Below are 16,200 nucleotides of genomic sequence, written 5' to 3' on the forward strand. Positions count from 1 at the left end.
TTTTACTGATCATTCTAAACTGATTTTTAAATAGTTTTTAAATAAGTTTGAATGATCGAAATATTTCTCAATCTGTCACTTACTGCTTTAATTTGTAGATGAAAAATCCAGTAACACCAACACACAGAAGGAGAACCACAGAGAGAGATAGAACCAGATAAAGTACTGCAGTGTGTCTGTGTTCTGGAAAATAAAACACAAGTTTAACATATAAAATAAAATTAATCACACTGAAATTGAATACCTGTTTTATTAATCCACTGTAGCTGCCTACCTGAAATGGTGGGATTAAACAGGAGTGAGGCGACCCCTGGGTTATTAATGCCAAGATCAATGCAGAGTGAGCGTGTCTATAAATGACTGATGGATGACAGTAGTTCAGTGTTTTGGCCTCGCTGGCCTGGACATAATGCTTTGTGCAGCCACCAGTGACGTGCTGCGAGTGACAATGGCTGCTATACAGCTCTGCCAAGTAGCTTGTAAGCATGTGCCATGAGCTCGAGTGCTGCACAGCAGAGCACTCTCCATCTAGTTACTTACTGACTGTTGAAGCCGAGCTGTAAATAGTGAGATTGCAATCCCTCTATCCACTACTGGGAGCAATGTTCGAAGGACGAAATTCTTGGAAATGTGGCACTGAAGAGAAACAACAGTGGGGTCTGTAATTTCATGACTCACCACTAAGACTTGCTACTTGCTCTACAGTACTCTGCTGTGATTGTTTACATTGCTGAGCAAACCAGAGACTGATCTCAGACATGCCTCAGCTCCAACTGTGTTTGCGGCTGAAGATCTCTTGGCACTGTAGGACAGCTACCAGTGACTGATCCTCCAACCAGCAATGGGAAACTCGCATGGACATTTTTGCTGAGAGATGCCAAGGGTAACCCTGCTAGGTGTTGATACAGGAACACAGAGGTCTACTCACTCCAGCCCATCATGAGAATTAGTGAAAATCACTAGCTTTGCAACTCAGTCTTATGACTGTGGAATTACAAGGGCAATCACCACTCAACCACGCTTCAAGGCTCAACCATGCTTCTCATTTGTTATGCCTGGGACTATGAGGAGTACCTTCCATGGCTATAATTGTGAGGTAAGTGTCACTTAGATTAAAATCGATATAAAAGAGCTGATAGAATGCAAGACTGAGACACCAAATATAGTTTGGTTAGAAAGAAAGTTAATTATGCCACTGTTTGTTTTTTAGATATTATGAAGTTAATATGAAGTTAATATGAAGTTAATATGAGACTATTGCCAGCTTTGAAGGACGGGTTCACCTGGAGCTCTGACTGTAGTCACAAGCTGTTTTGCAGAGGGCCAGTAAACACCCGAATTGTACAAGGTGAGAAGAAGTAAAGGGAATTTCTGCCATTACTAATGTCGTTTTCTAGCGTCATATGGTCACCATGTGACTTTGTGTTAAAGATCTCGTTCTGTGCACATATGCAAAAGACACTTTCCTTTCATCATTTTCACATAAAAACTTTCCCTTTTCTGTTTTTACTTTCACATGCTTTTATACAGAAGCCTGCAAGGTGTAACTTTTTTTGTCTATGTTTATATTTTAAATTAATATCTCATTATTTCATAATATCTTCTCGTTATTTTGATATAATAACTAGTTATTTTGACTTCCTAATACTAAAAATGAGTTATTAAGTCAAAATAATGAGATAATAGCTTAAAGTAATGACTTATTAAGTCACAACAAAAAGTAATGAACAAAAGACAACTGAATTTATTTTTTCTAACCTTCAGCAGGCCTCTGAGCCTTAGTTATAAAGAAGACCTGAGAGGCGTTGCCCAGATTATTGGAGCCAACACACTGCAGAGTGGGCGTGTCCTTAACTGACTGAGGGATGGAAAACAAAATGGATCTTCTTAAACTCGTGTTGCCCACAGACTCCACTTGGATGGGCGTGGCTTCTGACGGCAGGACAGTTTGACCTGAGAGATGCCACTCCAGTTTAGGAGATGGATTTCCATGAATCTCACAGGAACACAGGATCAGATCCTGAGTGGTGTTACAGCTGGAGGAGGGAGAGACCTGAGGAACATCTGAGAGAGTGAGAGAGAGAGAGAGAGAGAATGAGATAATGATATTATAACAAATCAGAAATGAAAGCTCTAAAATAATAAATGACCACTTGACAGAAGAGTGATTAGGTTTTTTTTTTATTTGAATAACATTTCTTCACCATCCTCAGATTCAGTACCCTAAAGCGCTGCAACACTCCAATCAGGAGCCAGCTTGTGATTCAGAAAATTCTCTATTCTCATTCAGAATTTTTTTAAACATTTTTTTTTTCTAATTCCCAGTTCTCAAAATAATGATTATATTGATCAGTACTAGCAAAGCAACCAATACAAAAATAAAAATAGATTTAAGATGGCACCGGTGGGGTCGGCTGCCTTCACGACTGCTTTCTGTTTGTATGTAAATTCTGTTTTATGTCAGTGGACAGTCATAAAAGCCATTTCAATGCACGTCGTACTGTGTATGGTTGTGTGTGAATAAAATCTGATTTGAAAATAAAAAGCTCATAATTTGCCTTCATGTTTAGAACTGCATAGCGAGATTAAATAATCTCAAAGGAATTTCTCCTGGACCCAAGGTGTAAGATCTATATAAGACATATACAATGCTGACGGGCCATAAATAAAGTGGAACAGGAATAAGAAGCATGCAGAAAGGGGTAAACAGTGGGAACAGTGGAGTGAGTACACAGGGGGCAATAGAGTATACTTTCTCCATTCATTCTCTCAAGTACCATGTTGTGTGAATTTCTAAAGAAAATCAGCTGGACAGTTCTTCCAGGCTTTTGGAGAACCTTCTACGCTTCTTCAGTCACTGCCGGTAAAATCCCAGACCCTCTCATTAGTGTTTTTTTCATTAGTCAATAAGGTTAAAACTAACCAGAACCTAGATTCTTCTTCTTCTTGAAAGTGTGTACAAAATATGCTGGACACCACATGCTTGATTACTGAACAGAATACAACAATTTATCTGTAACACTAAAAGTATTTTTAAAAAAAGCCATAATGTGATTCTGAGTGGTGTAACAGAAATGTGTTCACCCAAACGTCCAAAGATCACAAGCTCGAATCCTGACCATGGAGTCAAGACAGCAAAACCGGCCATGTTCTCTGGGTGGGAGGGGCAGACTCTCTCTACCCTGTCAATCAGATCGACATTAGCCAATCATGGGTGTCTGTGAGCTAATGCATGCAGAACAGGGCAGATTAGTGCTTTCCTCAGAGTGGGTTACACTGTCCTGTGGCACTGCATCAGCAGCAGTTTGAAAAGATGCAGAAGTTGGCTTCACTTGTGTTGAAAGAAGCATGTGCATACCCCACCATCCATGGATGAATACACATAAGACGTCCTCCATGACTTTTCTAGAGGTCTCTGTCATGGTCTGGGCTAGGCTCCTGTTTGTTTCCTTATTCCTATATGTTTTTCTATTTCCCCTCTCCTTGTGTTTCCTGTGTTTATTTCTCCCCCACTTCCTGTTTGTGTGTGTCTGTGTGTGTCTTTGGGCGTGGCGCTCCACATCGCTCCTCTTCCTAATTGTTCAGCGAACGCACCTGCTTCCCATCTCCTCATCAGACTGCAGCACATATAAACCCCTGTTCTTCAGTCATCATCACCAGATAGTTCTGGCTACCAGTGCAGTTTCAATGATAAGGCCCCTTTCATGTTTATGCTCAGATCTTTGTTGTCCAGTGTCTGTACTGTAACCCTGTTTTTTTCCTGTGCTCCATGTCCACCTCCCTGCCTGCCTGCCGGCCTGCCTGTACTCCTCTACACCCAGTCCAGTCTCGCCTCCCCGTGGCTCACAGACAGAGCATCCTACTCTCACACCGCCGACCCGACATCGAGTCCTGGCCTTGCCATCCATGCTGAGTCACGCTCCTTCCCCACACATCTCTACCCTCATTATCCTTCAATAAACCCCATTTAACTTCCTGTCCTTGAGTGTGTTCTGCTTCTGGGTCCTACACTCTTGGCTGCTATAACAGTCTCACCCTTTTCTAGAGCATACTCAGCTACTAAGTGCCTGTATTGTCATACCCAAGAGCTTCTCTGCTGTCCACTGATGCTAATACACTGACCCATCTGATGTCAGAACAAACAGGAAGACACTGGAACTGTTTATATGTGACCTGAACATCTGGACACTGAGCCCATGATACTCAAATAAATACTCAGGTAATGGCTCACTATACATTTTCTCATGTGTTCTCATACCAGGCTTGTTCCTGAACAACTGCAACACAAGAAATAAAAAGAACCAGTTGGACTGTCTTAAGTTAAGAGGTTTGTAAATATGCTAATCACCATAAGTATGAGAGGCAAGAACTCACACTGAACATCTAGGTACACAGATGAGTTGTGATCTCCACGCTGGTTTTGAGCTCTACAGTAGTAGAAACCACTCTGTGTAGAATCAGTCTTGCTGATGGTGAGATGGTTTCCGGTTCCTATCTGCTCTCCGTTCTCTCTGTACCAGGTGTAGTTCAGCACTGCTGGGTTTGCATCACTGCTGCAACTCAGAGACACTGAACTGCCCAAAAGCACTGAAGCAGATGGAGACGCTGATACTGACGTGCTTCTAGGAGCATCTAAAGGAGGAAGAACAGGAGGCTGTGGTAGAGGTGTGATAGTAGAGCAACTTCAATATAATCTGACCTTTGGGTCTTTATCTGTCCCATTCTCAAAATAGTTCCTAATGGCTTTTGGGTTTCCTTAAACTTTAAATTATTTTTCACAATTTTCAGAACTATAGCAGTGCCTCAAACTTCAGTGACACCAAAATATATTTCTGGCACTAGATTAAAACAATATGTTGTGTCATAAATGGTGTCTGTTCTTTAAGTGTTTGCTGTTGTGGCAGGAGAATGGCATTGTATTAGCAAAATGAGGTAGCTAATGTTTGTTTGGTTAGCATGCTGGCAATGCTTCATAACACATTGTATATATATATATATATGATCAAAAGATGAATATGAAACGACAGATCAGAATTTCAGCTTTCATTTCCTCATATTTACATCGAGGTGTATTAAAGAACTCAGAATATCGCACCTTTTGTTTGAACCCACCCATTTTTCAAGTGATCAAAAATATTGCAACATGTGACTGACAGGTGTTTCTTGTTGCCCTATTAGATTGATTGCTTAAAGAATTAATATCTCTGAATGTCTACTCTTGGTTTGAACCCTGGGTTTCTCCTGTGAAGACTGCATTTGTTGTTAAAAAGGATAAACCAACATGAAGACCAGAGAGCTGTCTATGGGAGAAAAGCAAGCCATTTTGAAGCTGAGAAAAGAGGGAAAATCAATCAGAGCCATTGCACAAGCATTGGGAATAGCCAATACAATAATTTGGAATGTTCTGAAAAAGAAAGAAACCACTGGTGTTCTAAAAACTAGACATGGAACAGGTCAGCCAAGGAAAACAACAGCAGCTGATGACAGAAACATTGTGAGAGCTGCGAAGAAAAACCCAAAGACAAGACTCAGTGACACCAACTACCTCCACAGGGCAGTGGTGAAGGTATCACAATCCACCATTTGAAGAAGACTTCAACAGCAGAAATATAGAGGCCATATCACAAGATGCAAACCTCTCATCAGCAGGAACATCAGAAAGCCAGAATGGAATTCACAGAAAAATACAGAGATGAGCCACAAAAGATCTGGAACCAAGATTAACCTCTACCAAAGTGATGGAAAGGCCAAAGTGTGGAGGAAGAATGGATGTGCTCAAGATCCAAAACATACGAGCTCATGGATGAAGCATGGTGGAGGTAGTGTCACGGCTTGGGCTCGCATGGCTGCTTCTGGAACAGATTCACTAATCTTTATTGATGATGGAGCTCATGATGGTAGCAGCAGAATGAAGTCAGAAACCTACAGAAACATTCTGTCCGACAATTTACAGAGAAATGCATCCAGTCTAATTGGGAGGAACTTCATCATGCAGCAAGACAACGACCCAAAACACACTGCAACACAACAAAGCACTTCATCAGGGGAAAAGTCGTAGGTTTTAGACTGGTCGAGTCCATCAGCAGACCTTAACCCAACTGAGCAGCATTTCACCTCCTGAAGAGGAGACTGAAGGGAGAAACCCCTGAAAAATAATAACAACTGAAAGAAGCTGCACTACAAGCCAAATATTAACTGTTATTTACTTTCATTTACTTTAAAACTTTCTGTTCCTATACTTTTGCTCGCCTAAAAATTGGGTGGTCTGATACAAAAGGTCAGAGGTGGGTAGTAACGAATTACATTTACTTCGTTACTTTTACTTCAGTAAATTTTTTGGGTAACTTGAGCTTTTAGAGTATATTTAAAGATGTGTACTTTTACTCTTGCTCAAGTACATTTGTAGTGAAAAACTTTACTTTTACTTCGCTACATTTGGTGGCGTTCCTCCGTTACTGTCAAATGGTAATAAATATGAGATTTTTTAAATAATTAGTTTATATGACTTGTTCGCAAGTTTCGCGAGACGCTGGAGAGGCTGCTTCACGAGAGGCTGCTAGGCATCTCCCGCTTACGTTTAGCGCGCGTTTAGGTGGAAGATGATGGCTGAAGCAGAAGACGTGTGCGAGTTATCAGAGGCAGATCACCCGTGGCATCAGGTTCAGTCTATGTTTTCACTCCAAGATGTGAAAAAGAATAGTTTCATAATGCGATGCATGCTGTGTGCACTAAAACGAACTGACCTCGCAGCGTACAAGAATTCCAGCTCCAACCTGAAAAAACACGTAGCGGGTTTATGCCTATCTGAACCCTATTAATGGTAATTTGGTAACTATGGGCACTTTGACCTTATTGTAATACCACATTTCACACATTGTCCGAATGTTTTTCCTCATATGCGCTCTCGTGCAAGCAATGACAAATATCTGTTGAACCCTACAAACAACACACGTTCATGAACAAACGCTCATTCTAAACGTCTGCACATTTTCATATCCATTTTCCACAAAACTAAATAAATTGAACAGCATACTGTGACGTCTTGCATTTATACACAAAACCGGACACCTCACTAAAGTGTAGAACATACATACAAAATAAAAACGGGATTGTATTTTATTTTATTCCTACCTAAAGAATGCATGTACTTATAAAATGTAAGAATAAAGTATGTTTTTAAAGGAACTGCTCTTAAAAGGAAGAGCTGGTTAGCCCAGCACATTACTCATTCACACCGTTTAACCATTAATCACATTATATATATATATATATATATATATATATATATATATATATATATATATATATATATATATATATATAGCCTATTTTTCCTATTATTTTTACTTACTGCTATTTGTGCAAAGTGCCTGTGGTTGCATAATTACCAATTAATTGGTGATTCAAGTTATAAAGTATAATAAAACCAAACGTAACCTAATATGCATATATTATTATTTCATCAGAGGATTCACCCGAACAAGCTGAAGGTTTATGAATAACTAATCAAGTCACGGTTGATGAACCTCATTCAAAAAAGAATCCAAAGATCATGAGTGCCATTTCCAGCCCTGCAACGAAGGTAACACAGGCAGTGATTGACAAGCTGCTGATCAATTTTGTCTGTGAAGGAAACCAGCCATTTTCTATTGTAGAATTACCATCATTTAGGAAAATTATAGAAACCTTGCAATCTCAGTGCACAGTCGTGACGAGAAAAACGCTGCGTCTCAAAACGCAGGATACATTTGAAAATATGAAAAGTGCACTTGTCCAAAAATTAAACAATGCTGAGTACGTTGCTACAACTGCAGACTGCTGGTCAGCCAGGCAGCGCAGTTACTTGGGGGTCACCTTTAGAGAGATGTTCAGCAGCCTTGGCTTGTAGACGAATGACAGGATCACATACATTTGATGTAATTGCTGCTGCTTTAGAGGAAATACATGTAGAGTACAAAATCAGAGGAAAGATTACAAGGACGACTACAGATAGTGGCTCAAACTTTCTGAAGGCCTTTCGAATATATGGGGAGGAGAAAGAAAGAAAGAAAATGATGCTCAGGATGCACAGGAGGAGGGAGACTTCATACTTGAGGATGAATCTGACAAAAGTGAATCGGAGGTGGAGTACCAAGACCTTTTTGGCATTTTAGATGAGGACTGTGGCCTGGAATACCAACTTCCCAGGCATCAAAAATGTGCATGCCATCTACTTAATCTTGTTGCTACTGTTGATGCTTCAGCGGCAGAATCTGGAAGTGATATATATAAGAGACTATCACGGTCAGCTTTTGCGAAATGCAGTGCACTGTGGAACAAAACCAGCAGGTCAGCCTTGGCTTTTGAAACTGTGGAACGTGAGTGCAAACTGCAATTTCTGCGACCCAATCAGACACGGTGGAACTCACTGTTTCTTGCTGTAGAAAGGTTGGTGCGTATCCAGAGGGAACAAGGAGAACAAGCAATCCGAAAGGTATGCACAGCATTAAAGATAAAAATGTAAGTTGTAAGACCGGGTAGGATTTGGTGGTTTGGTGGGAGTGTACATTATGACACAGCTGATCTACATTTATTATTATTATTAACCATTTGTCTTTTATGGTACAGGCTGAATACAGCTGAATTGGGATTTTTGGCTGAGTATGCTACTGTAATGAAGCCAGTTGCAATGGCCCTCAACCTACTTCAAGGGGAATCATCAGTTCATATGGGTTTTCTGCTGCCAACACTTCATCAACTGCAGGACAAGCTGAAGAGGCTGGAGTCAACCTGTAAAGTCTGTCAACCCCTCCTTACGTTTTGGAGAGGTCATGAAGGAACCAGAGCTTATTGCTGCAGCTATACTGCTTCCAAAGTTCGGAACTGCCTGGACAACAGACCAGAGCATCTTGACAACAGGTAATGTATCTGTCAGTTCATGTCAATTCAAATGTTATTTATTTGACCTTGAGATAAGACCTTCTTTCTGTTTCTGTTTTATTAGTGGTGAATTGCAATTTAATAAGTTCTAAGGTCTGGACTGGTGGTGTGAATAGTGTGAATAAAATATAGGAAATATATTGTAAAATGTAGGATTATGCAGGTAAAGTGTGTAAATCTGTCTTGGCACAGGACTAGACTACATAAAAGATCAACTGGAGATCAGCGTGGAAAATGATGCCCTCTGCTACAGCAGCCCTTCAGATGAAGAGGACTTCTTCGCATCCATGAACACAGGGCACTCAGAGACAGGAGAGCTGGAGAGATACCTTTCATGTTCATCAGCTGGAGGTATGGATCTGTTACACTCCTTTCCACAAGTCAGGAATTTGTCTCTAAAAGTAAACACAGCCATCCCAGCATCTGCAGCCTGTGAGAGACTTTTTACTCATGCAAGTTCAACAGTCAAATTCTGTAAAACTGATTGTTCAAGAAAGAACATATGACCAAATAAACATTCACATACTGAAGCGCAAACACACATAAACAAGTTCAGACACAAACATAATAACAAACACACACTCTGCTCACACACCCTCTCCTTTGTTCTCTGTTAGCTAGTTTAAATGCAGATGCTGACAAGTTTGTGTTGTGAATGTGAAAATAAAGACAGAGTTAACTGTTAGAAAAACATCTGGGTGTGTTTGAGATTTTATTGCAAATGACAGGTTATGTGATGTTAATGTGCCCATCACAGGACTGAGAGGCTACTTTACTTCAACCTAGGTTTTATATTAGCAGAACAAAGAGACTTTCAAGGAGAGGTGTGTGAAAGCTCTAACTAGTAACTAGCTACTTGAGTAGTTTTTTCATCGGATACTTTTTTACTCTTACTCAAGTAACTATTAAGATTGTTACTTTTACTTTTACTTGAGTAAATATTTCCATAAGTACTTGTACTTTTACTTGAGTACAGATTTTGGATACTCTACCCACCTCTGGAAAAGGTTTTATGTTGTTTAACACGTCTAGATGTACATACCAGGAAATAAAAGCTGAAATCCTAAATTCTCGTCTCATATCCATCTTTTGATCTCAAACCCAAATGTCTTTGGTGTATAACACAAACAAATTAATTGACCTTGTCGTTCCAATAGTTTCAGAGGGGAATGTGTATATAATGTCCAAAACAAGGCTTGAGTCCTACAGCAGTGTCGCTAAAGACTAAAGACATGGCAAAGAACAAACTAGTTAAGTTTCTTCAAATTTTACAACCCTAAATCCATGTTGCTGTGTGACTTAGCACTAACAATACTCCAGCACTGTACTCACACTGAACGTCCAGGTACACAGATGAGTTGTGATCTCCGAGCTGGTTTTTAGCTCTACAGTAGTATAAACCACTCTGTGTAGAATCAGTCGTGTTGATGGTGAGATGGTTTCCGGTTCCTATCTGCTCTCCGTTCTCTCTGTACCAGGTGTAGTTCAGCACTGCTGGGTTTGCATCACTGCTGCAATTCAGAGACACTGAACTGCCCAAAAGCACTGAAGCAGATGGAGACGCTGATACTGACGTGCTTCTAGGAGCATCTAAAGGAGGAAGAACAGGATTTAGGAGACTCCATGAATCATTAAAAGTGTAGTGAATGTGAATTAATCAGCACTTACACAGAACATGTAGTGTAAAAGAGCTCTGTGCTGATTTGGTCTTGTTCTGGAGCTGGTAGGTGGCAGTGCAGGTGAAATCGACTCCATGATGCAGGTGAGTAGCGCTGAAGTTCAGCTGAGAGGAACTGAAGCTGGTGTTGTGGTTCTGCTCCGGTCTTCTCTCCTCAGACAGGAAGTTCCATGTAAAAGTGGGAGGCTTTAAGAGACATGGAGGAGCTGGAGCAGAGCAAATGAGACTCACTGAAGTTCTCTCCACCACCTCATTTTGGTCCTCCACCTTCCCCTGATCCTCCTTATACAGTGTTATTGAGGGGCTGATTGGAGAGTCTGAGATAAACACACAGTATCACATTAGAGATGAGTTTTAAATGTGTTCCAGTGCATCATTAGTGTAATTACAGTTACACTGTACACACACACTGCTGCAGCTCTCACCTCGCACTCTTATATCTACTGATGAAGATTTATACGTCTCTTTCAGTCTTCCTGAAGTTTCTATTCTAAAGTAATATTCTCCACTGTCACTCTGTCTGATGTTGTAGAAGATGGTGGTGCAGTTCTTCATGTGGAGGTCTCCTATAATTTCCCCTTCAATCTTGTTCTCTGTAGTTTCTTTAGAGTTAAAGACTTTGTTAATGAAAGGGTCGTCTTTATTCCAGATTCCTGTAAGAGCTGTCTTGAGGTCTGCATCAAATTCTTCTTTAATCTCAAAACTACAGGGTATGAGAACACAGAGTCCTCTCAGAGCTTCTACACTCTGTGGTAGACTGATGGAGGATTCTCTACACAAAACACCTGCAGACACACACACACAATCATTATTACAATAACAAACACCACACAATCATTACTACAGTAACAAACACACACACACACACACACACACCATAAAACCATTACTACACTAACATACAACACAAAATCATTACTACACTAACACACACACACACACAAAATCATTTCTACAGTAACACACACACACACAATCATTATTACAGTAACATTACTACAGTAACACACAACACAAAATCATTACTACAGTAACACACAACACAAAATCATTATTACAGTAACACACACACACAAAATCATTACTACAGTAACACACACAACACAAAATCATTACCACAGTAACACACAACACAAAATCATTATTACAGTAACACACACACACCACAAAATCATTACTACAGTAACACACACACACACACAGCATAAAATCATTAATACAGTAACACAACACAAAATTACTACAGTAACACACACACACACACAGCATTTATCTAAAGTGTGTAGAAATATTTACTCCAAACTGCAGTTGTGTTACAGAATCACACCAAACTGATTCAGTTACTGTCTGAGTTTAACACACTTACGTTATCAGGTCACACATTAAATATAAATTCTACACAAACCTTGAAACAGAAAACAAACGATGATGATGAGTTTCTCTGCTGATTTCATCTCTCTGTTCAGGAAAGATCACCTGGAGAAGAGACTAACACACACACACACACAATATGGTTCGTTTAAAAAGAACTACATGTGAAAACACACTGAGTCTGTTATGCCTGAACAAGCACACACACACACACACACACACACACACAATATGGTTCGTTTAAAAAGAACTACATGTGAAAACACACTGAGTCTGTTATGCCTGAACTGAAGTGTCATCACACGACATGCTGACAAGCACACACACACACACACACACACACACACACACACACACCCCATCCTCTCACACTCACCCTGCCCAAACCTCTAACACTAAACGTGTATACTGCTGCAGTTTACTGTAGGAAGTGTGAAAAAGCCCCATAACCTGCTGCATTATAAACACACTGTGCTCGGGGTGTAACAAAGCCTCGTTCAAAGCCGGGGACAGAATGAGGACGTGAAAACGGCAGCCCCGGTGCTACCGTAAATAAACATGGCCACGCCCATACTCTGCATTCTCCCACAGGTATTACAATTTTCATACGCAGTCTGATCCGTTAGCACCGGCGAATGCTCGGGGTGATGGAAAAGAGCTCTTCACTTAGCACTCTCTCTTGCTTGGTACTGTTCGACCCGAGTGAGAGGGAGTTTGGGACGGGACTCCAGTTTCCCAGAACAGCATGGTCAGAGCAGAAAGGGCACAGAACACACCCACATCTCCAGGCCCTTCTCCTGGGACAGGCTTTAGATGCAGCAAACAGATTCACCCTCACAGGGTTGGAAGACTTTGTCCTCGGGGAAGAGGACTTTAGTGGGAGGGGGACTTTAAGGAAGTTTACTGAAGGTCTCAACTTAAAATGCATGACCAAGACCTGTTTATCTTTCAGCAGTTATCACTAATCCAGTTTTTCTCAAATTATATTTAAATCATCTCATCACTCATCACTATCAGCTCAGTGCGCTGTGCTCTGATTGGCTGAGAGCAGTACGGTGTGTTCTGATTGTCTGAGAGTAGTATGGTGAGTTCTGATTGTCTGAGAGCAGTACGGTGTGTTCTGATTGTCTGAGAGCGGTACGGTGTGCTCTGATTGTCTGAGAGCAGTACGGTGTGTTCTGATTGGCTGAGAGCAGTATGGTGTGTTCTGATTGGCCGAAAGCAGTACAGTGTGTTCTGATTGGCTGAGAGCAGTACGGTGTGTTCTGATTGGCTGAGAGCAGTACAGTGTGTTCTGATTGGCTGAGAGCAGTACGGTGTGTTCTGATTGGCTGAGAGCAGTATGGTGAGTTCTGATTGTCTGAGAGCAGTATGGTGTGTGCTGATTGTCTGAGAGTAGTACGGTGTGTTCTGATTGGCTGAGAGCAGTACAGTGTGTTCTGATTGGCTGAGAGCAGTACGGTGTGTTCTGATTGTCTGAGAGTAGTATGGTGAGTTCTGATTGTCTGAGAGCAGTACGGTGTGTTCTGATTGTCTGAGAGTAGTATGGTGAGTTCTGATTCGCTGAGAGCAGTATAGTGTGTTCTGATTTTCTGAGAGCAGTACGGTGTGCTCTGATTGTCTGAGAGCAGTACGGTGTGCTCTGATTGTCTGAGAGCAGTACGGTGTGCTCTGATTGTCTGAGAGCAGTACAGTGTGTTCTGATTCGCTGAGAGCAGTACGGTGTGTTCTGATTGTCTGAGAGCAGTACAGTGTGTTCTGATTGTCTGAGAGCAGTACAGTGTGTTCTGATTCGCTGAGAGCAGTATGGTGAGTTCTGATTGTCTGAGAGCAGTACGGTGTGCTCTGATTGTCTGAGAGCGGTATAGTGTGTTCTGATTGTCTGAGAGCAGTACGGTGTGTTCTGATTCGCTGAGAGCGGTATAGTGTGTTCTGATTGTCTGAGAGCAGTACAGTGTGTTCTGATTGTCTGAGAGCAGTACGGTGTGTTCTGATTGGCTGAGAGCAGTACGGTGAGTTCTGATTGTCTGAGAGCAGTACGGTGTGCTCTGATTGTCTGAGAGCAGTACAGTGTGTTCTGATTGTCTGAGAGCAGTACAGTGTGTTCTGATTCGCTGAGAGCAGTATGGTGAGTTCTGATTGTCTGAGAGCAGTACGGTGTGCTCTGATTGTCTGAGAGCGGTATAGTGTGTTCTGATTGTCTGAGAGCAGTACGGTGTGTTCTGATTCGCTGAGAGCGGTATAGTGTGTTCTGATTGTCTGAGAGCAGTACAGTGTGTTCTGATTGTCTGAGAGCAGTACGGTGTGTTCTGATTGGCTGAGAGCAGTACGGTGAGTTCTGATTGTCTGAGAGCAGTACGGTGTGCTCTGATTGTCTGAGAGCAGTACGGTGTGCTCTGATTCGCTGAGAGCGGTATAGTGTGTTCTGATTGTCTGAGAGCAGTACGGTGAGTTCTGATTGGCTGAGAGCAGTACGGTGTGTTCTGATTCGCTGAGAGCAGTACGGTGAGTTCTGATTGTCTGAGAGCAGTACGGTGTGCTCTGATTGTCTGAGAGCGGTATAGTGTGTTCTGATTGTCTGAGAGCAGTACAGTGTGTTCTGATTGTCTGAGAGCAGTACGGTGTGTTCTGATTGGCTGAGAGCAGTACGGTGTGCTCTGATTGTCTGAGAGCAGTACGGTGTGCTCTGATTGTCTGAGAGCAGTACGGTGTGTTCTGATTGTCTGAGAGCAGTACAGTGTGTTCTAATTGGCTGAGAGCAGTCCTGTGTGTTCTGATTGGCTGAGAGCAGTAGAGATGATAACACATTACACACAGAGGATAACTGTAATAACTGAGTCAGTATCAGTTGTTAGTGTTTGTTGTAGAAAGAGTTATTGTTACCCGTGTATATGTGAGTCTACTGTTCCTGTCCTGAAGTGTCATTAGTTACCATGCTTACAAACATCAAACACACACACACTCACACACTAACCACGGCCGAGCCTCACACACACTCACCACACCCGAGCCTCACACACACTCACCACGCTGAGCCTCACAAACAGTGTATACTATTGCGGTAACTCCATTTGTTGTATAAGTTAATAATGTTATAAGCTACATGGTAAAAATCACTCCAAAAACGGTGGACTTCCTGCATGTTACACTACAACATCACAATCTTCATTTTATGTACAGACAAATCTGCATGGCCTGGTTGTTCAACATGTCATTGATACATGCTCCTCTGTTCTCAAATATGTTTAGCTTTGAATTCTCTGTCCTAACTCAGAACTCAGAAAGACACAGTGATAGAACTGAAATGTCAGCTTTTAGAAACAAAACTAGCTGTAAAAAATCAGCTACTGTAGCACCAGTGAAGCATGGTGAAGAAGGGGCCTATATGTAAATATATTTTTGGACAGTAGATCACCATAAGTGGTGTAGTGCAGGAAAAAGTAGATCTCAAGTTTAAAAAAACATGTGAACACTCCTGCTGCAGCTAACAAACAGATACTGGTAAGATTACACAGTTTTATTTACCTTAAGATCAAATCTACTATTTTCCAGCTGAATCTCGTGAACTAAACTGTTATTATTACAGGTAGAGAGGTTCCTACCAGAGTATGTTAGCGTCTCCAGTTCTTGAGCTGAAGTGATGAACATCACGTTTACAGTAACACTTTAACTGCCTCTCACTCTCAACATCCTGAGTGTCAAACACTAACAAACAGGAACTTCTTTAAGTGTGCGTGTGCCTTGTTTAAGAAATTCTAATAAAACACAAGATTAAAGATACACACCAGATTAAATTTGTAGAAGAAATACACACATGAGCACACTGCTAGTGTTAATGCATGTGTGTGTGTATCCTTAAAACCAGCTTACAGAGCCGCATATTGATGTAGCCTTTAAGATTTCAACCTGCTGAGTAACACCTAATTTGGATGGGATTATTTTTCCACAGGGAGGTGGGTACTGTAATTATTACTGAAGTATATCTGGGATTTAAGTCTGTAATTAGTATATTTATGGATATGTGGTCATGTGACCCATTAATGATCAGCCATGTCCCTTACAACAATAGCTTATAATAAAGATCAAAGCAATCAGTTTGTATTAAAATGAGGTGTGTGTGCAGTATGCATGGAATTGTTAGTGTGACGAGCATGTGTACATCGTCTGGAAATCTAATCTCATCTGAATAGTACCTTAGTTTCTTTTAGAACTTTAGGACCATGTGATGGTTG

At 41.2% G+C, this 16,200-nt stretch overlaps 1 protein-coding gene across 1 annotated transcript; it reads right to left on the reverse strand.

Annotated features, from left to right (window-relative positions):
• Window positions 1-1,753: 1,753 nt before the first annotated feature.
• On the reverse strand, window positions 1,754-15,592 carry LOC117599422 (myelin-associated glycoprotein-like). The gene is made up of 7 exons (XM_053241601.1): window positions 15,571-15,592; window positions 12,003-12,085; window positions 11,023-11,382; window positions 10,588-10,914; window positions 10,252-10,509; window positions 4,375-4,632; window positions 1,754-2,064 (listed from the first exon to the last, which is right to left on the reverse strand). Exons 2-7 carry the CDS (start codon window positions 12,049-12,051, stop codon window positions 1,754-1,756), a joined length of 1,563 nt encoding a protein of 520 aa, XP_053097576.1. The 5' UTR covers window positions 12,052-12,085; window positions 15,571-15,592.
• Between the last annotated feature and the right edge of the window lie 608 nt (window positions 15,593-16,200).

Source organism: Pangasianodon hypophthalmus, chromosome 18, assembly GCF_027358585.1.
Source record: "Pangasianodon hypophthalmus isolate fPanHyp1 chromosome 18, fPanHyp1.pri, whole genome shotgun sequence".
Classification (NCBI taxonomy): domain Eukaryota; kingdom Metazoa; phylum Chordata; class Actinopteri; order Siluriformes; family Pangasiidae; genus Pangasianodon; species Pangasianodon hypophthalmus.

Excerpts from the sequence above, each read along its gene's own strand:
- LOC117599422 (XM_053241601.1), bottom strand. The coding sequence starts at position 12,051 with ATGAAATCAGCAGAGAAACTCATCATCATCGTTTGTTTTCTGTTTCAA. Across the intron at positions 11,383-12,002 it reads CGTTTGTTTTCTGTTTCAAG|GTGTTTTGTGTAGAGAATCC; the intron begins GTTTGTGTAGAA and ends GTGTGTCTGCAG. Across the intron at positions 10,510-10,587 it reads TTTTACACTACATGTTCTGT|ATGCTCCTAGAAGCACGTCA; the intron begins GTAAGTGCTGAT and ends TTCCTCCTTTAG.